The sequence below is a fragment of the Sinocyclocheilus grahami genome, unplaced genomic scaffold, assembly GCF_001515645.1.
Source record: "Sinocyclocheilus grahami isolate Dianchi unplaced genomic scaffold, SAMN03320097.WGS_v1.1 scaffold32.1, whole genome shotgun sequence".
Classification (NCBI taxonomy): domain Eukaryota; kingdom Metazoa; phylum Chordata; class Actinopteri; order Cypriniformes; family Cyprinidae; genus Sinocyclocheilus; species Sinocyclocheilus grahami.
In genome coordinates, this window is record NW_015505211.1 from 2416419 (window position 1) to 2438979 (window position 22561).

A 22561-nucleotide genomic window follows, 5' to 3' on the forward strand; every position below is an offset into this window, starting at 1 on the left:
AGAGATGTAGCTACGGGCGGAACTCTATTCCCAGCCTGCGTGTGGTGAAGCGCCTCGGCCTAAAGTTGGGTATCCACACAGGCTCCAGCTGTCTATCAAACCCCAACTCACCTGACTCATAGTTGACGGCATTAAAATAAAAACGAACAGTTCTAGAATTCCTAAATAACTTGAAATATGTCTACACTTGAAGTGAACATCATGATCTTAACTACACGGCAAGTGTTGATGTGGAATGTCACCTCAGGGTGGTTGCTAACAAATAGACCAATCAGCTTGAACTTTGACTTCATCAATTAAAAAAAAAAGTAATAAAGGAGGAACAAATATATCATTTTAAATAAAGTATATATTTTTACTATATCATTTTAAATAAATTGTTTCTAAAACAAAAGCTAGTAATGAAAGAGGAACAAAAGCAATTCATAATATTCATGTTCATAAATACATAGAAAATTCATCTTTTATTTAATAATAAACATAATTATATAATAATTAATTAAATTACTGTAACAGAAATTAAAATTTAGAATTAGAATTAATTTTAAATAATTGTAATACATTAAAATTATTAACATTTTTGCAATAAGGCCCCCCATTTTGGGCCTTATTGAGATGAGCGAGAGAAAAAAAATCATAATCTTATGTAAAACCATTCTTACATAAATTGTTGCATTCTCTTAATGGGGCAATTAATGTATGAACAGATTTATTAATTAATTTCACAGAAATTTGTTCTGCTTGTGTTTCATGAATAAAAGCCAGTGCTGCTCTAAATTAATAGGCAAAAAGAGTAATCATTTTTTGTAGGCATCAAAATATATAGAACTATAAGTGTCTGAAGCCATGTAAATGCATAACAAATAATATTTATGTACAAAAAAAATATATATATATATTTAAATATTTAATATAGACAGAAAATATAAAGTGGATGGAATAGCATGTCAGAAAACTTCTTTTGCTTCTTTGCAACAGCAGCAGTTCAATGTGGTAGACATGGTGCTGTAGTCCAGAAATAATTCAACAGAATTCTACAGCTTCAATATTTGTGAAGATCCAGTGCTGTGAGCATGTGTTGTCTGTCGAGCGGCTGCTCTCACCTGATTGTTTTGGATTTGAATGGTTCCCTGTGGTAACCCCTGGGTCAACACCTGTCCCTGTGAGGTAAGCATTGCCACCGGTTGATACAGCGTCCCACCTGTGGGAATCAGTCACAGACACAGGAGTGTGGTTAACACAGACTTTCCCTGCCTGTTGAAAACATACTGTAATTACACTGCAGCACAAAAACAAACCATTTCACCTCCCTTTCACCGCGCCAAAATAAAACTAAAGGGTATTCCTAACTGCTAAAGAGGAGAACAAGGAGTTCTTGTTTTGCTGCTAATTAGCTTGATTTCAAAGTAATTAGTTGTTTTTTATTCACAATATGAAAGTACTGTTCTGCGTGAGACGGCTGTAAAGAGAGAAAATTAGTAAAGAAAATGTAGATATGTAGATTATGTAGATAATGTGCATTACATGGAAGTTCCTATTTGCTTCCACCAGATGTCACGAATTTGGAAAGGAAAGCTGTTCTGAAAGCTGAGATCTCTGAATTTATAGCAAGCAAATGGGACTGATGATTGGCCTCCTCACCTGAGACCACCTGAGAGTTGATAGTGGTCATGGCAACGTTGTTCTGTTGCAGTGAACCGGCAGGGACCACAATCCCAGAGGGGTTTACCGTGCTGGAGACAGAGCTGAGCGATGGGGATGAGTTCTGAAGCAGGTCCTATAAGAGGAGGATGAAACACTGGTTAGTGTCCACATTTCAATTTCTTGCGAAAATAAATTTGGTAGGCTGCCAATTTAACACGTTAGTTTAGTATGATTAAAAAATAATTAATAGTTAAAAAAAATAACTATTTAAATATATATATGAAAAATAACTCAATAAAAATGTCCACAATTAATTATGCCTGTTGTAATGTTAGTTTAGTATGAGTAAAAAAAAATGAATTGTTAAATATATATATATACTGTATATATATATATATAACCCGATAACAATTAACACAATTATATATATTTAAATATTTGATAAGTTTTTTCAGGATTCTATGATGAATACAACATTCAAAAGAACAACATTTATTTGAAAGAAATCTTTTGTAACATTAGAAATGTCTTTACTGTTACTGTCTTTTGATCAATTTAATGTATCCTTAGTAAAATCTAACTATCTTACTTACCTCAAACTTTTGAACGGTAATGTATATGTGATTAATTCTGATTAATTTGGTAATTTGATGGGCATTTTAATTTTCATTACAATCGACTGACTGCTCTAGATGAAATGTCCAAAAGTGTGTACTTTAAGTCTTCTCACGCAGAGGTCAGCAAAGTTCAGCAGGAGCAGCGAGGGCAAGCCAGATGTGACCTTTTGCATCCCCGGGAGAGGAGCTTGTGTTCGTGCAAGTGTAAATGTTACTGGCGTGAGAGTGTGTGCATTCATATGACACTGTGTTTATGTGTTAGAAACAACCTTTAGCCTTCAGACTGAAGGTCTAGGGAGATTGTATTTGTGAGTGACCTGCTGCAGGCCGAGATTGGTCTGCGATGGTGAATACGGGCCGCCCAGGTCGTTCCGTAGCAGATTGTCACTGTGCATCTTGGTCTTGAGGCAGGTGATGTAACGGTTGCAGAAGTCTTTACAGAGCTCGTTCACCTTCTCCAGCTCCAGCAGGTGGATCCGTAACACCTGGATCGCCTTCACCATCTACATCAACACAAAAGTAGATACAGGAATCAGTTTATGACTAATTCTTGCATTAGAGTGGTCTAAACCAATGCAATTTTAGTATTATTTATATTATTATAGTATTTATGCCTATTTTGAATATTTACAGTTTTCATTTTAAATTTAAGAATTTTTGTTATCACTTTCTTAAATATATTTATATTTAGCTTCCGTTTATTATTATTTCAGTTTTAGTTTTACCAGTTTTAGTACTTCAACTTATTTCAGGTAGTTGCCAAGGCAAGGCAAAGTTTTTAAGTTTTATTTCTAATATTTATATTTTATTTTATTTCAGCTTTATTTAAATTACCAGAAACTATTTTTAGTAGTTTTAATGATAATTAACAATAACAAGACAGGCCTAAACAATAATTTTGGAAGATGCCAGCAATAAAAATGTAATTAAAGATACAACATCAAAACGAGCAAAGTGAGAAAATACAGTCAGTACAATACCCATTGGCATTTAAAATAAATAAACAAATAAACAAACAAATAAATACATAAATAAAAGGATAATAATACATACATTTCAATGTCATTGTTTCAGGTAATAATTTTTAAAGATATTATTTTAAATTACATTTAAAAAAAATTTTTTATCAGGTCCTCAAACTAAGCTATAATCTGAAGACCTAAATACTGCATTGTGCACCTTTTGTCATAGTGCTTTTTTACCATTCACAGTATGAATAAGAGCAGCCAGGACAAGAAAGAATATTATATGGATCTGAACTACATTGGTGTGATTAAATAAAAAAATCAATTGTAAGTTAATTATTCCTTTAAATAAACTACAATCACTTCACTAAAAAGAAAAGCAGAAGTGTTTTTCTCACTTTTTTTCCCACAGTTTTTGAGGTTCCCTAGCCAGCCCTCCTTGCCACTATTTGCCTACTTGCATTGTTAATGCAACAAACATTTTCGAGTTCTGCTGATACAGTTGGACGAGACTGAACTTTCTGTTCCAACTGCCCATTCAAACATTCACCGTCCAAAGTCAGAACTCAAGGACGACCAAATGGGCTAAAAAATGCTTTGCCAAGGAGGAGATAAATCTGCCAATTACTGCAGCTCGTTTAATCAGGGCCCAGTGCCATCTCTCTGAGGCGAGAACGAAGCGCAGCGCGGGCGCTATAACTGTCGCGGTGAAGAGTTAGAGAACGGAAGACCCATGTGTGACCAGTGTGTCGTAAAGCACACAGATGCAGAGTTAATTGACTGAGCAGCACTAGTCGGCCGAGCGCCCCGGTAATGATGAACAGTGACCTTTTTCCTCCTCCTTCCCTTAATTTCTAATTACTGTTAACTGTCTTGCAGAGCACAGAAGAGGAGAGATGATGAATATGAGGGGGAGAGTTAAAGGAAACGAGAACAAAAGACGGAAAAAAGAGCAATGGACAAAGGGTGGGTGAGAGTCATTGTGACTAATACTTCTGACTTCTTATTTTCAATAAAATGTTATTTAATGTCGCATTTCTAGCCTGTTTTAATGATATTTGAATAATTAAAGTACCTTAAAAGATGTATAAAGTGCAAATATGCCAGCAGAGGGTAGTACAGATGTTTAATTTAGATATAAAAGAAGTAAACAGATTTTTAAGAGCAGGTAAAGAGCTGAAAGTAGAAGAACGGCAAGTGATACAAATGAAGCAACAAGAGCCTGATGAGCGCTAACCAGGTTGTCTAGTTCAGGGTCCTCGCTGAAGAAAGGCTTGTGGTCCTGCTCTTGCTGGTGGACGAAGTTCTCGATGTCAACGTCAAAGCTGGCGGAGGTGATGCATTCTGATCCCTGCGTGGCTTGTTCGCACTTCTCAAACAGCAACGCCAGAAGAGGAAAAAGAGGATGCCTGCAAGACACAGAAAGAGATGGCAAACTATTATTATTTTTTATAGTATGCAGAATATGCAGTAAACTGTGCACAGTATGCAAATGTAAAAAGTCCCAAATGACTTGCCAAAATGAGAGCTGTACAACTACAGCACACTGAGTGAATTACTGCATCCCATAATGCCATGCGCTTGACATATCCTTTCAAAATCAAGTTTTTTTTTTTACATTCCCTCTTGACTAATTACTTGATCAAACAGCAAACAATTTTTTTTTTTTACACACAATTGGATTCAAAATTCTAAATAATTATTTACTTCCAAAGAGATAAATAGATTGCTATATTCAATAGACACAATTCAACACATCTACGTCAACAGGTTGTGAAGACACTGTATAATACTACTTTTTGAAATATGCACTACTGTTAAAAAGTGATCAAAGACTTTTACACTGATACAAAACAATTCTATTTCAGATAAGATTCAGATTTCTGTTTAACTTTCTATTCATGAAAGAAACCTGAAACAAGTACAATAGTTTCAACAAACATATTAAGCAGCACAACTGTTTTCAACACTGATAATAATAAGAAATATGTTTTTGAGAACCAAATCAGCATTTTAGAAAGACTCCATGTGACACTGAAGACTGGAGTAATGGCTCCTGAAAATTCAGCTTTTAAAATATATTAAAATAGAACACACTTATTTTAAATTGTAACAATATTTCACTGTTTTTACTATATTTTCGATCAAATAAATGCATCCTTGGTGAGCATAAGAGACTTCTTTCAGAAATTTTTGTTTTTTAATTACCAACTCCAAACTTTTAAACGGTAGTGTATATCCATTCATACACCATAATGTTTCACATGATCTGTAGGATCAGTTCAGAGTATATACTGCACAGTATGTAATAAGCAGTATACCAGTATTTAATAAGTTAACCAGAAAATAACCAGTTTCTTTGCTTCAGGCAGGACAGATGACAATACCCAGCAGCTGAATATAATCTTTGTCATCTTCATCTGATTGTAGGCATAAGCTCCGTCTAAAGGTTTCTTCTAGCAAGTTGACATTTGTCATGTTAACAGCATTAACATTTCCTGTATCATCAGAGAATTCATATGTTTGCACTGGTTTAAGTCTGTCTAGAGAGAGGTTTCTGCTGAAGAGCAGACCTAATGAAAGCTAAAATTCACTCAGCTCAGCCTCTTGAAAGCTAAGCCTAGCCTGACATGCAGAACTCTGATTAAATTAATAAGAAAACAACATCACCACAAATGATTAAGGGTCATGCTTTTTCAATAAGGACTCTGTCCTGTCCTATCATAATGCATCATATCCAGACACTACCAAAACTAAGGAGCAGTAAGATCATAAATTAAAATATTTTGGGGAATAATTATGTTGACAAAATTGCAGAATTGCTCAATAAGGATGGTTGTTTAGAAGTGGTTTAGTTCCCGTTTGATGCTGTCATAGTAGTGATCCTGATTGCATTGATACCATATAAATGTCACTGTGTTTTGGAACAATATTTCCACCTTGAAAAAATAAGTCATATTATTTGTATATATGTGTATAAGTTTGGGGTGGGTAAGATTTTCAGGTTGTTATAAAATGTATATGTATGCTCACCAAGGCTGCATTTATTTAAGTGAAAAATACAGTACAAACATACTGAAAAAAATGTTTCATTCATCCAATAAAAAACATTTAGGGTAATGATTCACATCTATATTTTTTAACTTGAGCCAATGAAAAATAAATAACTTGCCCTAAATTTTTTTAATTGGATGAATGAAACATTTTTTTCAGTGCAGTAATATTGTTTTATTTTAATATGTTTAAAAAAAGTCATTACTCCAGTACACAGTGTCACATGATCCTTTAGAAATTATTTTAATATGTCAATCTGGTGTTTATTATCAATGTTAACAGTTGTGGTGCTTAAAATGTAGCATTGAAACAGATATTTGAAATATTTTGTAAGAATGTAAGAGTTGTTACTGTCACTTCTGATCAATTTAATGTGTCCTTGGTGAAAAGTGTGGGGAAAAAAGTACAGAAAAATATTTAATCACAAATAACAATTCCTGGTTCATTTTGAATATGTTCAATGAGGGAATCAGTTGCAAACTCAGTAATGACACTGAATAATTCACTGAATGAGTGAATCTGATTCAAACAATATAACTTATCAAAACTTTTCTGAAATCTTTTTAATTGACTCTTTTTAATTGAAAAAAGATGCTGTTCATTAGAGTCATTCATTCACAAATTGACATGTTAGCTTGTGCTGTGTTTGTTGTTGCATGCAAGAAACACTGTCAAAATAGTATAAAAAGTAGTGCCCTAACCTATCCGATCCTATGTGTGTTTCTGTGTATATGTATTGTTTTTTTCCTTGCGGTGCATGTTTGAGAGACTGAGAGAGGCTTTGAGACTGGGTGAGGGGCCCAGGCTCCGGCTGTAACCCACCACTCTCATTTGCAGCCTTTAATAGCTGGCTATATTAGACTCTAATCTGCCTGATCCCAATTTAATGCCGCTCCCTCCAGCTGACGTGACAGGAATACTAAACAGGCTCGCAGTGCTGAGCAGCGAGGCGATCTGTGCTCCCTCCGGGCTCGTCGCGCTCCCCTCTGCCGTGCCAGCCCCTCTTCCTCTCTCCCCTCCCCAGTCACACTAAATCCTGGAGGGCATGGCTGGGTTATCTCTCCCCTTCTCTCTCTTCGCAGGTCTGGATCATAACCCGGACACAACCCTAAAGGCCCAAAGCCAAAGGATGCTATCAATTTAGCTCTCAGAGGATTTGGCAAGTAGGCTGAGGAACAAACTACCCAGAAATTAGAGCATAAAATCGAATTGCAAAGTTAAGCCACAAGGTACAGGTTCATCCGAACACTCACATTCCCTGGAGTGAGTCTAATGATGCTGCATTATCTTCATGAGGAGGTTATATTTCATAACATTTATCTGCAGCAGAAACTATGCACATTTTTTGGAAACTTCAGTCATGTCTTGTATACAGATGCGATGATGGACATGAAGCAGCTCTTATTCTGAACATAATATTTCTGATTGCATTATCTCAGACAACATGCCAATCGCAGTAAAATCTCTGTTACTAAAGATGGCCAGAACACTTACAGCAGTTACTCTCTAAACTAATTGCCTCAGTTGTTTCAAAGGCTAAATGAGGTTGGAAAAACTCTTAAATGTAATCTGATCTCTCGGAGCAACTCCAGACTTTTAAATCTCTTCATCTATGCGTTCTGGATGAGGCTGTGTGCCGCAAAGTTCCAAGCTAATCGGTTAATCTTTCAAAATGTGCCGGTTAAAATGAAACACTTAATGCTATTTGTCTTTAACCTTTAGTTATCATCTCTCAACTCTTTCGGGAAAGACTGTCCAGACTGCCATCCCTCAAAGGTGAAAGAATGGGCTCGTATAACTGTAAGCAGAGGGGCCATTAAAAGGACTTTTACATTTTATGATAGGCAAACAGTTGTTATGAAGTACTAATGTCATTAAACACTAAAACCAAACTTTAGCCACTTTGAATTCACTCATCAGATAATACAGACATGTGTGCATACTAGTGTACTAGTGTAATTCAAATCACAAACAAATAATTCCTAAGAGCAGGTTCTTGCAATTAATACAGTTTGTTTCTTATTGACTTCCAATGTATGGACTGAAATACAATGGAAGTTAATGGAAATGTTCTTGATTTTTTTTTCCCTGCAGAGGAAAGAAAGTCATATAGGTTTGGAAAGACATGAGGGTGAGTAAATAATGACAGAATTTTTATTTTTGGATGGACTACCCCTTTAAGGTTTGAGAAAACAAACAAAACACATAAGAAAAACTAAACTTCAGCCACTTTGAATTCAAGACCACTCATCAGATAATCCAAATTATGACACGTCTTCCTTCAACATCTTTTTCTCTTTGCTAGCTAAGCATAAAACAGACTATTGTATTTCCATTCACAAACAAATGATTTGTATGAGCAGGCTCTTGTAATGAAAAGACTTGCAAACTAAAGAGTTGTCTAATTGAATCTACGAATCTGTCAGAGTAGTAAGTGAATTAACACCTGAATCACTTACTGAAATGCAGTATGGCTTCAAAATAAATAGAGAACTGGGTAATTTGGTTTTAAATTATGAATGAAAAAAGTTTCAAAAACAAACAGACCAGCAGTTCAAATCACAAACAAATGACTTATGAGCAGGTGGTTTTAATGAAACAAAACTTTGATGAAGACTCACAAACTCCTATAAATGTGTATATAATTTGAAAAAAAAAAAAAAAAGAAGGTTTAGCCACTTTGAATTCAGGACCACTCATCAGATCATTTAATCATGACATCTTTTTTTCTACATACTTAAAAACAATTCAATTCACAGTTCAATTCACAAACAAATTATTTGTATGAGTAGGTTCTTGTAATGAAATGAATTGGTCAAAAATAATTTGTGGTAACCAAATTACCATCCGGCTCACTTACTGAACTGCAATTCGACATCAAAACAAACAGAGAACTGTGTACTTCAGCTTGTAGAAAATATGAAATGTAAATTATGAATGAAAAGGTTTTTAAAAAAACACACTAGTAGTGCAATTCACGGGTAATGAAATGAATAGTTACATGAAGACTTACAAACACGAGACTTAAAATAACCAATTGTGTACTTAAGGTTTGAAATAACAAAAAACTAAATTATAGAAAAATCTCAATGTGTAAAATTATTAATTAAATTTTTTTGTAAAAAATTATGCTGGACGCACTACATTTAAATAATCAGTTTATAATTGTAATTCTGCACTTTACATTGAGACATTCATCTCATCTAACACTGCGTCTGTACGCTCCTGAAACTACATGAGGTACCTAGAGCTGGTAAGGTGCCAGAACAGTGAGACGTTATCTGCAGTGCAGAGGTCTCAGGACGGAGGGAGCTGGGGAACTATTAACCCATAAAAGTGTCATTTACTGAGATAAGAGTCAGCAGAACTGATCCAGCGAACTGACAAATAAAGTCAGACATGGCGTTTTTATTTCCATTCGGCCAATACTAGGTTTCATACTGTCAGCTAATGAAAAACTTAAAGCTTAACCTAATTGGGTTTACCTGTTTTTTTATTTCAAGCTGAATTTGTCATGAATATTTCAGTGTAGAGGTCTCAAGCAAATAAATAAATATTTTCAGAGAAAATGAAAAGCACATCAAAGCAATTATGAGTCCAAAAATAAAGCTGAACGTATTTTCATGCTAGCTCTAGCTGCATTTGTTTTGGTAGCGTGGTGGGCCACCCATGGGCTGCTGGGGAGATGGGGGTGTGCTCTCTGTGTGCTCACCCGGTATTTTTACCATCCTAATCAGGGCGAGCCAGTGGCTGCTGCCTTTATTAAACCCAGTCTGGGGTGCCCTCACGCTGAGAGTGCTCACACACTCACACACACACACACACACACACACACATTCACATGAACACACACTCCCTCCTCCAGGCTACATGTCTGGAGCTCAGCCTTAATGAGGGCGAGCACACACACACACCACTCGCCATCAGGGTTTATATGGGACCCCTACTGCTGCATTTCAATGAGTGGTGGTGCTCTTTTTCAACACTGTTTTTACCGCTCTCTCTTTCACTTGTGTGGTAAAGGCTAGCTGCACCCTGTTGTTATACACAGCTGGCTCTTATCATTGGACCACAGGTGTGAATTTAGAGGTTAAATACAGAGATGCCACATAAAAGTAATCAAAAAGAAAAAAAATTGTAGCTGCTAAGGTGTTCAAATTGGTTTGTGTTGCTATGTAGTTGCTAGTGTGTTTCTAGAGCATTGGAATGTAGTTGCCAGGGTGTTGCTATATGGTTGGTAAGGAGTTCTGAGTAGTTTTAGAGTGTTTCTATGTGATTGCAAGGGTACTGCAACTGTGTGTGGTTGCTAGGCTGGGGTGCTTTTCCCAAATGCATCTTTAGCTAACTATGGTCGCAAGTTCCATTGAAGTCTATTGGTAACGATGGAATGTAGGGTGTAGGGTGTTGCTATGAAGTTGCTACGGTGTCCTAGGTAGGTTGTAAAACATTGGTATGTAGTTGCCAGGATGTTGCTTTATGGTTGCTAGAGGGTTCTGACTAGTTTTTTGACTGTTGCTATGTGTTTGCTAGGCTATTTTGTTTGGTTGCTAAGGCGTTACTACTGCATGTGGTTGCTAGACTGGTCTGGGTGGTTTGTAGGGTGTTGCTATGTGGTTGCTAGGGCTTTCTGTAGTTTCTAAGACTTTGGTATGTGGTTGCCAGGATGTTGCTATAAGGTAACTAAAGGGTTCTGAGTAGAGTGTAGTCTCGCGTTGCCTTCAGACTGATGGCAGAAGGTCTGGGAACCTTGGCCGCTTTGAATGGCAAGGACCGCCCAAGAGGCCATATGACTGACAGGTAAAGCAACCAATCATGTTTCGTTTTGTGCCGCGTCATGTTTAGGGGCGTGGAAATGTCCCCACAATAACAGACCATGTGTAAAACTCTTGGACGTATTTTAAAGATTCTATGCCGCGAACTTTAAATATTTCACATACTTCCAGCTATTTAGTTGATCCTGATAAGTGCTCATTGTCACAATTGTAAACATGACAGCTTTCTTCTAACATGAGGGGGTTTGGAGTCACGGCATCTTTGTTTCCAGGCGGAACGTTAAAGAACGCAACACACGTGTCTCCCGGAAATCCTGTATAATTCAACCAATCAGACGACGACTTCAAAACTCCCGAAGTGTTTCCAATTTTGTGTGCTGTATGCATCAGACGTTCAGCCAACGGTACATGGGCGTGATGTCTGAGGCTGAGACTAAGTAGAGTGTTGCTATGTGATTGCTAGGTTGTTTTGCATGGTTGCTAGGGCTCTGCTACTGTATGCGATTGCTAGGATAGTCTGGGTGATTTGTAAAGTGTTGCAATGTGGTTGCTAGGTTGATTCGGGTGTTTTTTTGCCATGCAGTTAATATGGTGATCTAGGTGGTTTTCCAGAGTGTTGCTACTGTATCAGGCTTTCTATGTGTTTGTTATGGTGTTCCGAGTAGTTGCTAGGGTGTTGGTATGTGGTTGCCAGTGTGTTGTTATACAGCTGCTATGGTTCTCAGTATTTCGGTGGTTGGGCTAGGGTATTTTGTGTGATTTCTAGGGCACTGCTATTGTATGCATTTCTTGACTGGGCTGGATGCTTTGTAAAATGTTATGTGGTTGCTAGGGTGTTTTGGCTGATTTTTTTATAGTCCTGCTATACCGACCTGGGTGGTTGATAGGACATTGCAACTGTATGTAGTTTCTAGGCTGGTCAGGGTGTTTTTTAGATCATTGCTATGTGGTTGCTAAGGTGTTCTGGGTGGTTGCTAAGTCTCTATGAAATAATGTTCAAAAGTTATAGAGATCTGAGCAGCCCTGAGCAATAATATTGCCTTAGCAAACACCACTAACAAGTATTAGATTCATTCACAGACTTGAGTAGCTTCTGCTAACACGAACACACACGTTCAATCTTCAGAAAGTCAGTCTGTGAAGTTCAGAACACTCTGCACCCTGAAGACACAAGCCAGGATGAAACAGAATAAAACTCGACGTCTACGGTTTTAAATTGAGGAACAAAATCTTACTCAGATATAAATGTGCCCTCTGAGATTTCTGAGATATTTTGAGTACTAGTTACTATAATCTGCCAGTAACAATCTCAAATATACATCCTTTAGCCTGACACTCATGATCAGGACTGACTCACTCTCAGGATGAATCCATGGCTCAGATAAGATGACTTCTTCTGTATGGTACAGAAATCTCAGCACCATTACTAAGAGAGAGAGAATCGTTAAGATGTTGGGCACCAAATGACTGTGAGAGCTTCCCAACAGCGAATGTAAACAGAATTTATGGTGCATTACAGCGGCTGGGGAGAACTGGCTCACCATTTCCTCTCTGGCTGTCAAATTAAAAGCACTCCTGTTGGGACTGATATGCGCTGCTGCTACTGCTGGGTCTACTAAAGCTGTTCTCTAACTCTTTCCTTTTCCTTTTCTTCTTTTCTGTTTCGTATTCCTTCTTTCTCTCTCTCTATCTCTCTCTTCCGTCAGTCCAAGACACTTCTGATCTACTGGAGCTCAATGAAGACAGCATGACTGTGCACCATGAGACTGAAATCCAGTATCAATGCAAATCCACTCAGCATCCGCCAATCTGAGTCACGGTGAGAAGGGAAAGACACATATAAACCCCATTCAGAATTTCAATACCCTAATATAACCACACCTACGGGGGTCTGAACACTACACATAAACACAAATACTTCAAAAGATGGAAGCTGAGGCGTAAGGCATCAGGATAAAATTCTGTACACACAAAACAGTTTTTCAAAGAAATGTTGTCTAAATTTGAAGGATTTAATATGGATTATAATGGACACAAATAATGAATATATTGATTACATTTGATTTGCTTGTAGTAAAAGTCTAATTTATTTAATTTTGATATTATAATAATTAGAGTTGATATTATAATTCATTTGCCTGAAGAATGAAGGATTGGAAAACATGTTAAAAGCCTGACTTTATATACATATGCCTAGTTTCATCAAACTTATCATTGTGGAATAGTGCTGAATTTGACACCCTCAGGAACTTCTTCGGATACATATTACAATTTCATCTCTTGGATGCTGGATTTTATTGGACCTAATTTTGGATATGTCACAAGTACCCCACAGGAAAGTGACCCCCTGCCACGTTTGTAATAAGAAGAGAAGGTCTCAGATGCTTTAAAAGAGAGTGTAGTAACTCGTTAAGATAATTACTGTATCGCACATTTATTCCACTGTTAATAATTAAGCAACGCACACCAGAGCATTGACTCCACAACTCAAACTCGCAATACCGGCAATTAGAGAAACGAGAGGTGCAGAAATAAACACCAACCTGCCAAATTGAATCAAAACAGTACATGAGGATGCACTATATATACAAACAGATACATGAAACATTCTGCTCTGTTAAATACCTACAATAGTTTTGGGGGTGAGATATCATGTTGCTTTCTTCTCAACATAACAAATGCAGAGCAAATATACTGTTAAAAAATACACATTCATATTCAAAAGTATGGGGTCGGGAAGAAATTGTAATGCTCAGCAAGGTTGCATATACAGTGGGGCAAATAAGTATTTGATACACTGCTGATTTTTCAAGTTTTCCCACTTACAAAGAATGGAGAGATCTGTAATTTTCATCGTAGGTAAAAATCCAGAAAATCACATTGTATGATTTTTAAATAATTAATTTCCATTTTATTGCATGAAATAAGTATTTGATCACCTACCAACCAGCAAGAATTCTAGCTCTCACAGACCTGTTAGTTTGTCTTTAAGAAGCCCTCCTATCCTCCACTCATTACCTGTATTAATTGCACCTGTTTGAACTTGTTACCTGTATAAAAGACACCGGTCCACACACTCAATCAATCAGACTCCAACCTCTCCACTATGGGCAAGACCAAAGAGCTGTCTAAGGACACCAGGGACAAAATTGTAGACCTGCACAAGGCTGGGATGGGCTACAGGAAAATAGGCAAACAGCTTGGTGAGAAGGCAACAATTGTTGGCACAATTATTAGAAAATGGAAGAAATTCAAGATGACAGTCAATCTCCCTCGAACTGGGGCTCCATGCAAGATCTCGCCTCGTGGAGTATCAATGATCCTGAGAAAGGTGAGGGATCTATACTGTATGATCAAAAAAAAAGAGTGGAAAACAGTAATATTGTGAAACATTATTACAATTTAAAATAACTGTTTTCTATTTAAATATATATAAAATGTCATTTATTCCTGTGATGGCAAAGCTGAATTTTCAGCAGCCATTACTCTAGTCTTCAGTGTCACATGATCCTTCAGAAATCATTTTAATATGCTGTTTTGATGTTCAAGAAACATTATTATCAATGTTGAAGACAGTCTTTGTGGAAAACATGGTACATTTCGATGAATGGAAAGTAAAAACAAAATAAAACAAAACAAAAAAACAGCATTTCTTTAAAATAAATGCAAATGTTTTTTACTGTCTTCTCTGATCAATTTAATGAATTTAATGAAATTAATAATTTATTTAAAAAAAAAAAACTGACCCCAAACTTTTGAATGAAAGTGTATAATGCAAATTTGGTAAATGAATGAAGTGGAGGTGACAAACATCCAAAGCTACTTATATTCACTTACACATTTTATCAGTACGTTTTTCCTGGGAATCAAACTCATAACTTTGATGTTGCAAGCGCCACACTCTACCAGACTGAAATGCCATCAAAGTCAGCTTCATGCTCTCCATTTATTTAGAAAAATAATGAATATATAAACAGTTTTGTCACCTTTTTTCTCGTTCTAACAATAGAACGAGAAAAACATGTATGCATGGTTGCTTGGCTAATATAACACTGACTCTGCAATTATGAGAAATCCCTAGATTTGCATATATTATGAAACAACTAAATAAATACAAAGTAGCAAAATTTACATTTACTAAACAATGCATTTCTTCTTTATACACAGTATACCTAAATTGCACTTATTGGATATTTGCACTTAAATTGCATAAGACACTTCACAGTACGAGATGTCAGGTTTAATAGAAATCTCTTTGGTTTCTACCTCACCAGTGCTCTTTCATTGTGCCGGTGTGCGTTTGGATGAGAATCAGAACAAGTTATGAGTGATGGCTCTCTGCTGCGCCTTTGAATATTTAGAGCACTTAAGATGTGTCATGTAGGATGAAACCAGAAATATGCTTGTGTGTGAGAGAGAGAGAGAGAGAGAGAGAGAAGGAGGTGGTGAGATTTATAAGTGAGAAGCTGAGTCTGTGCTTGAGTATATGTGACTAGAAACGATGGGGAAGTAGGAGCAGACACTGTGTGTGTGTGTGTGTGTGTGTGTGTACATAGTGTGAATGTAGGCTGAGTCTAGGCTTTTTTTCACACCGCCTGCAGGCCGCCCCCGGCTGGCTGCTCACATCAAAGGCAGCTTTCTCTCTCTGAGGAGCTGAGAGACTGAGCCCCAGGCCTGCCCAGGCCTTCACAGACCTGCCTCAGGGGTTAGCGTGAAACCACGGGCCTCTGCCACGCCGTCGCGAGACACCGCTAATCATAGCCAGCGCTGCAGCCGGTCGAACGAGCCCTCACGGCTGCCTTCAGACAAGAACCGCCGATGCTACGATATGCATGCAGCTCGCAAACAGACGCGCTGTAATCAACCGGGGAGGCAAGGTTTGGGAATGAGGCTTTAAGTATTTAAAGTGTCAGTGTGCCATGTTTTATTTATTTCATGAATAAACGAGGAAATATGACTTATGCAGGCGTGTTGCTATCCAAATCAAGCGTCTAGTCTGTATGCTTGTATTTAGATCAATATGTTATGAGGGTTTCAAATAACTATAAAACTGCATTATTTATATCTGATGGAACAATGGTGTACAGGTACCTACATAATATTCACTGGGAAAAAATAACTAAAATAAAGGAACACAACTTTCATACTTTCGCATACATAAACGCTACAGTTACAAAGGTTTGGAGTTTTTTTATTTATTTTTGAAAGCAAGAGAGCAAGAAAGAAAGCAAGAAAGACTTTCTGTTCATTAATGGAACCTAAATAAAAATGTATCATGATTTCCACAAAAATATTAAGCAGCAAATCTGTTTTCAACATTGATAATAATAAGAAATGTTCCATGAGCACCAAATCTGCATATTAGAATGATTTCTGGAGGATCTAATGACTGTAGTAATGACAGCTGAAAATTCAGCTTTGCCATCACAGAAATAAATTACATTTTAAAATATATTCAAACAGAAAAGAGTTTTTAAATTGTAAAATAAATAAGTTCTGCTTTTACTGCATTCTGTAGTCTTGGCCTTTTTCTTTGGTTTCCAAATCTGGTTAGGCTGGAATGCTTTTATTATTATTACTATTTAGTGTATTATGCAGCTACTGAGGTGAGTGATCAGTTTATTATCTTTATTACAACAATAATCCATATATAATCAAAAAAAACAAACAAACAAACAAAAAAACAGTTGTTAACTGACCTGTTGGCTCTCCTGGTACGATGGTGGAGGGACACTCTGTGTGGCCATCATGGTCAATGCTGGTGCTGGGGACACATGTTGCATCATGGGATAGCTTCACATGGAGATCCTGAAGGAAACACAACAGTGGCATACAAGATTATTTACAGCACTGTTTGACGACCAAATTCATATCTACTGGCATACTTATCAAAAGGAAAATAATTGTGCTTTTTATCTTTTATAACAAATTGCATAATATTTAATATATAATTGCAGCTTTCCTCAGTTCTTTACTGAAACAATTCCATGACATACCACTAGGTGCTGCTGTACTTTAACTCACAAAAAATTACTTCCATACAACGGTAATACATAAAATCAAATCAAATTAAAAATAAAATAAAATCACTTTGAGGCCACGGATTACATCAATGTTTGCATACAAATTTGTAATTGAAGCCCTATCGACTACAAATCTTAAGCCAACATTTTTTAAATATAAAATGCCCAGATTGTCCATTTAATGCAATACTGTACAGACATTAAAATTTTTATATTTTTTATTTACAATATTACAATATTATTTTATATGAATAATGTCACTAAATCCAATACATTAGTAACAAATTCGAACAAAACAATCTAACACATTGCCATCAACCCAATAAAAATGGTTAGCAGTACATCTATCCAGAAAACCAAATAAGCACCTTGAGGTGCAGGTACATGATGAGTTAGTGTTTTCTAAGGTAAACATGACAAGCCCAGCAGGCCAATCAGGGGCTCATTAGCTCTTCTGTCAGAAGAGTAATTGACACTGGACAAGGGAAGGGTGGACTCCAGGGAGGGTGCACTGTGGTTAACCCAGACTACAGATAATTGGCCCCATGTTACTGCACATGGACCCCTGAACCCCATTTCTAAGTTAGGTTTTATCAAGTATAACACAAATCTTCTCTACTCTTTGCTCACATTTTGAAATGTCATAAAAATGTACACTTGAGTTGCACTTTTGTTTCAAATAAAAGTTTTTTGTTTGAATTCTTAAATAAATAAATGCAACACTAACTTTCTTATTTCTTTTCAAGTTATATATGCTCTTACCAAGTCTATTACCATAAACATCTTTGAATGTTGGATAATGTTCTGTCTCATATTGATTTTCCCATCTAAGTGCATTCAAAATAGATTTAGTGCCATCCAAACAGAAGACGATAGCCGTAAGCATATGAAACTATTCACTGTTAAACTAGTCTTTTGTTCAATTTTCGTTACAGAACCTCATGAAATCACACCCAAATCTTTAAAATGATCATTTCAGACAGTTTGACCCCTCAAAACACGGTCTTCAGTCCACCATTGAGCTCCAGGCTTTTAGTAGATGCCCACAGATGTAAGAAGCAGAAGCTATCACAAAGAATACTAAAAATACATAAGCAATCATATATAATTACTCTGAAAAAACAGTACAATCACATCTGCCGAGTTAATGTGGGTGGGACCTCTGCTCTGTTCGGTAATTACACAAGACATAAATCATTCATTTAAAACATGACCTATAAAGTTCTTTCTGTGCTTTAGTAGTAGTAATTTTCTCTATTGAGAGCAGCTTGTTAGCTCTGTCTATAGCTTAACAGCTTGAAATCTTAAAGATACAGAAAGTTTTTATAAATGGGTGCATATGAGCATTTTCCAGTTGTTTGTATCAAAGTTTGCAGCAATAATTCTGTGGACTGCAGAACAAGAGGATTGTCAAGAGGATTGTGGGAAAATCAAGGAGACACAGAGCAGAATACAGTACAGAAGCCAAGTCTGTCAGGCAGTGGACAGGATGTAAACTTCCTCAGACAGCAGACAGACAACGGTTTGAACGGGAAAACAGGAAAGATAATTTTTTCCCTCGTAGCTCATCTTCAGGTTGGCAGGAGTGTGTGGAAAATGGTCAAAGGGGCCAAGACAAACCAAGCAGCTATTTTAAGGAGATCACACACATATACACACACACGGTTTTGGGTTATCATGATCATAAACACCATCAGCACCTCTGCGCTCGGACCATTTCATGTTGGACTTCGTGGAAACGTGAGGAATTTTCCAAGCACAAATTAGATTCTGGCTTGGCGTTGCATATTTTATGAAGCTCGTCCAAATCATACAAATTGAGAACGTTGTGTGTGTGTGATTTGTATACTGATTACACACAACGCCTGTGTTCTCATTCCAAGTGCTATCAGCCGAAAGGCATCTTCGCTGTTATCTCGCCTCATTTTAATTGCAAATTTTGTGAGCGAGTTGGTAATTAAATGGAAAATTGCACATTAATTGATTAGACTAAAGATAAAGCAATTCCAATTATTGCACGGTATTTTAAGGGGGCCTCTCAAGTCTCGGTCCCTGGAGTGGCATGGTACCCACAGCAGCATCATAATAATAATGCATACACACCATGGACACTGGGTAACAGCTTTATCCACACACCTGTGTTTACAGACATGGACACACACGTAGTTTATAATGAGCAAAGAAACCTCCGAAGTCTTGGCAGGTGAAAGAAGTGCATTGATTAAGCCTTCCGGCTTGCTCTTTTAAAAGACATCATCACACCTTCTGTCTTAACATACCGGGTATAGATTTCAAACCATTGGTCGATGCAAACACATCAATCTGTTCATTGATATACAGTTGGAAATTCTTCCTCTGTCATGCAGTCGATGGCCTAAACAGCTGCGTATACATCGCGACATGCACTTTTAGCTCTGTGCAGAGTAAAGTAGTAAAGCAATAAGAAAGGAGTGCAACATTTGTATAAGAGATCAGGATGTTACTGAAAAAAGTTGGGGAGCAACATAATTTTCAGAAAAAAATTGCATTTTTAATTTTTTGGGCCAAAAGAGAAAACTGGACAAATGTTAACTGAAACTGTAACTAACTAAATAAATATTTATTGACATTGGAAAAAAAGGTCACATTTCAAGACTCTTGTAGACAAAAAATAAATAAAATCTAACAACTAAATGAAGACCACAAAGTAAACTGTAGTTACATTTTTAACTCAGTTGCAACTTAAGTTTATGCATTTACATGCAAAATGGGTGAGTATGATTTTTTTTTATGTTTTTGAAAGAAGTCTCTTATGCTCACCCAGGCTGCCTTTATTTGATCAAAAATACAGGGAAAAAACTGTAAAATTGTGAAATATTAATACAATCTAAAATGGATGTTTTCTCATTTTAAGCATTTAAAATGTCTTTTAAATGTAAATAAAATGTGTAACTTCAGTCTTCACTGTCACATGATCCTTCAAAAATCATTCTAGTATGCTGATTTGGTGCTCAAGAAACATTTTAATCAATGCTGAAAACAGCAGTGCTGCTTAATGTTTTTGTGGAAACATTTTAGAGGATTTTTCAGGATTAGTTGATGAATAGAAAGTTCAAAAGAACAGCATTTATCTGAAATAGAAATATTTTGTAACAATAGAAATGTCTTTACTGTCATTTTGATCAATCTAATGCATAAGTATAAAAGTTTTTTTTTTTTTTTATGTACTGACCACAAACATTTGAACACAGTGTATGTTTATGCTGTATATGTATGTATCTAGTTGCATTGAAAGCTAAATCACCAGAAGCTACAGTATAATTCTTTTGGGTATTAGCACATTTCATAAAAAATGGTTTTCCATTAAATAATACATTAAAGGTTGTTACAGCTTAGACAGCATCGCATTGGCACCAATTTGAAGAGAACATAGTATAAATCACTTTAAATGTAAAGATTTAATCACAGAATTCATTGGTATTCCAAACAAAAATTTATTTAAAATTAGAACTGAAATGTTTTAATGCACCGATAAAAATATATATTTTTTAATTACTTTTAAAAGTACAATATTCTACATAAAGTAGAAATTAAATAGAATACACTTAAATCAGAAATATAACATAGATCAGTAATAAAACTAAACCAAATAGCAAATAGTATGAAGTTATTTAATTACAGTGTTTTATGAGAAGCTGTAATTGATGCAGTTGTAAGTGAGACATACAGTGCAGCCTGTAACTTCATGGCTTGAGCTCATAATTACAGCTGGCAGGGAAAGCGTTTTAAAGGTTGGGGAAATGGAAAGTAAAGTGGGGATGTACTGAACATGTCTGGTGTGTGTCTGGGAAAAAGGGAGAGTTCGAATGTTAGCCCTCTTCCCATCGATACTGCTCCGCCAGACCCTCACCCACAATCGTTTGACTGCTTGATCACAATCGATAATGAACACAGCCACCTGACGGAAAGCTGCATGCTAATTTGGAAACTGAAAGTATATACTTCACTGATAATGAAGACATTACAGCAGTATTGAGACACACAATAAAATCAGTTTGTCATAAACTCTTTGCGTTAACATATAAGTGTTAGCATTTAGCTGAGTTTAAGACTTAAACTTTATAGTGTGTATAAAATAACAATGTTAAGATTAATAAATCATTATTACTTAACTTCATGGTTTATGTTTATCATTTTAGAACAGCAGCTTTAACTGTGCATTCACAATTTTTGACATGGCATTTACCAAACATCTGCAACTACTCTCGCTATCAGCTACAAACAAATGATAGAGAATGGCCATGTATTGAATCTCTCAGTCCGAGACACGCATCCTTGTGCACGATGGCGAGGGATCAAAGACGTGTGTGCGGGCAATGACTTCCTGTTAGTTAGAAACATCCTTTGTGAACGGTTCCGCGTGCGAGCCGGTGCTGAAAAAGAGCAGCAGTTTTTTCCCCCATTAAGCAGAAACAGGTGAGCTCCAAAGTACAGCAGGAAGTGGTTCGTGGTTTATAGACCCCATTCATCATCATCCCCATAGTCTCCCTCTGCGTCTCACAGCTAGCCCTCACATCTGGGAAGAGGGTGTTTTATATATCTGTTTACCAGGCAAGTTGGTAACAACAGACCTTCACTGTCTCTTGAGACACTTCCAACGTGGCATGCCGCTGGACGTTGTTTCGAAAACTGAAAACAACTACAAAAATCGTTTTATTTGAAGTGTGTTTCTGTGCCACAAATGTCACTAACAAAATATATATAGGGCCAAAGTACACTTCTGCAAGTTTTTTGTCTTGTTGATTTCATCAATTCATATTCATCCATTTTAGTCAGATTTACTCAGACTAACCTGATATTAAATTTTATTCTATGAAAATGACATTAGACGTATTCACAACGTGACCTACACATTCTGACTAGCAACATAAACGGTAAGATTTTTACATTTTTCAAAGTGTCTTATGCTCACCAAGGCTGCACAATGTAAAATAACTTTTTTTCTATTTTAATATTTTATAAATTGGAATTTATCTGAATTTTCAGCAGCCATTACTCCAGTTTTCAGTGTCACAAGATCCTTCAGAAATTGTTCTAATATGCTGATTTGGTGCTCAAGAAAAATTTCTTGTTTTTATCAATGTTGAAAACAGTTGTGCTGCTTAAATATTTTTTTAATTTTTCAGGATTCTTTGATGAATATAAAGTTCAAAAGAACTTAATTTATTCTTGCTGAATAAAAGTTTTTTTTTTTTTTTTTTTTATCTTGCCGACCCTCAACTTAACCGGTAATGTAACTTAGTTACTATGACTGGACTATGTGAAACAATCATAATTTTTCTAGATTTCATTCATTGTTAAAACATTTTTCCTATCATATTTTCAGTAACAGTACATTTGAATTAAAATCACTTGTGCATATTTCAGAACATTTTTGTCAGTAATTTCGTTGATCAAAGAGAGACCCCCCCCCCCCCCCCCGGCCTCACGCTCGCCGTCAAGTTCCC

The 22561-nt window shown here is 36.4% G+C and overlaps 1 protein-coding gene across 1 annotated transcript in view; it reads right to left on the bottom strand.

Moving 5' to 3' along the window:
- Positions 1-22561, bottom strand: part of LOC107578600 (homeobox protein PKNOX2-like) — a 69774-nt gene that overhangs the window by 3370 nt on the left and 43843 nt on the right. The window contains exons 4-9 of the mRNA XM_016264547.1: positions 16752-16860; positions 9141-9144; positions 4464-4635; positions 2579-2764; positions 1642-1777; positions 1104-1201 (exon numbers count right to left, since the gene is read on the bottom strand). Of these exons, the coding sequence (XP_016120033.1) occupies positions 1104-1201; positions 1642-1777; positions 2579-2764; positions 4464-4635; positions 9141-9144; positions 16752-16860 (705 nt within the window). The remainder of the gene's footprint in view (positions 1-1103; positions 1202-1641; positions 1778-2578; positions 2765-4463; positions 4636-9140; positions 9145-16751; positions 16861-22561) is intronic.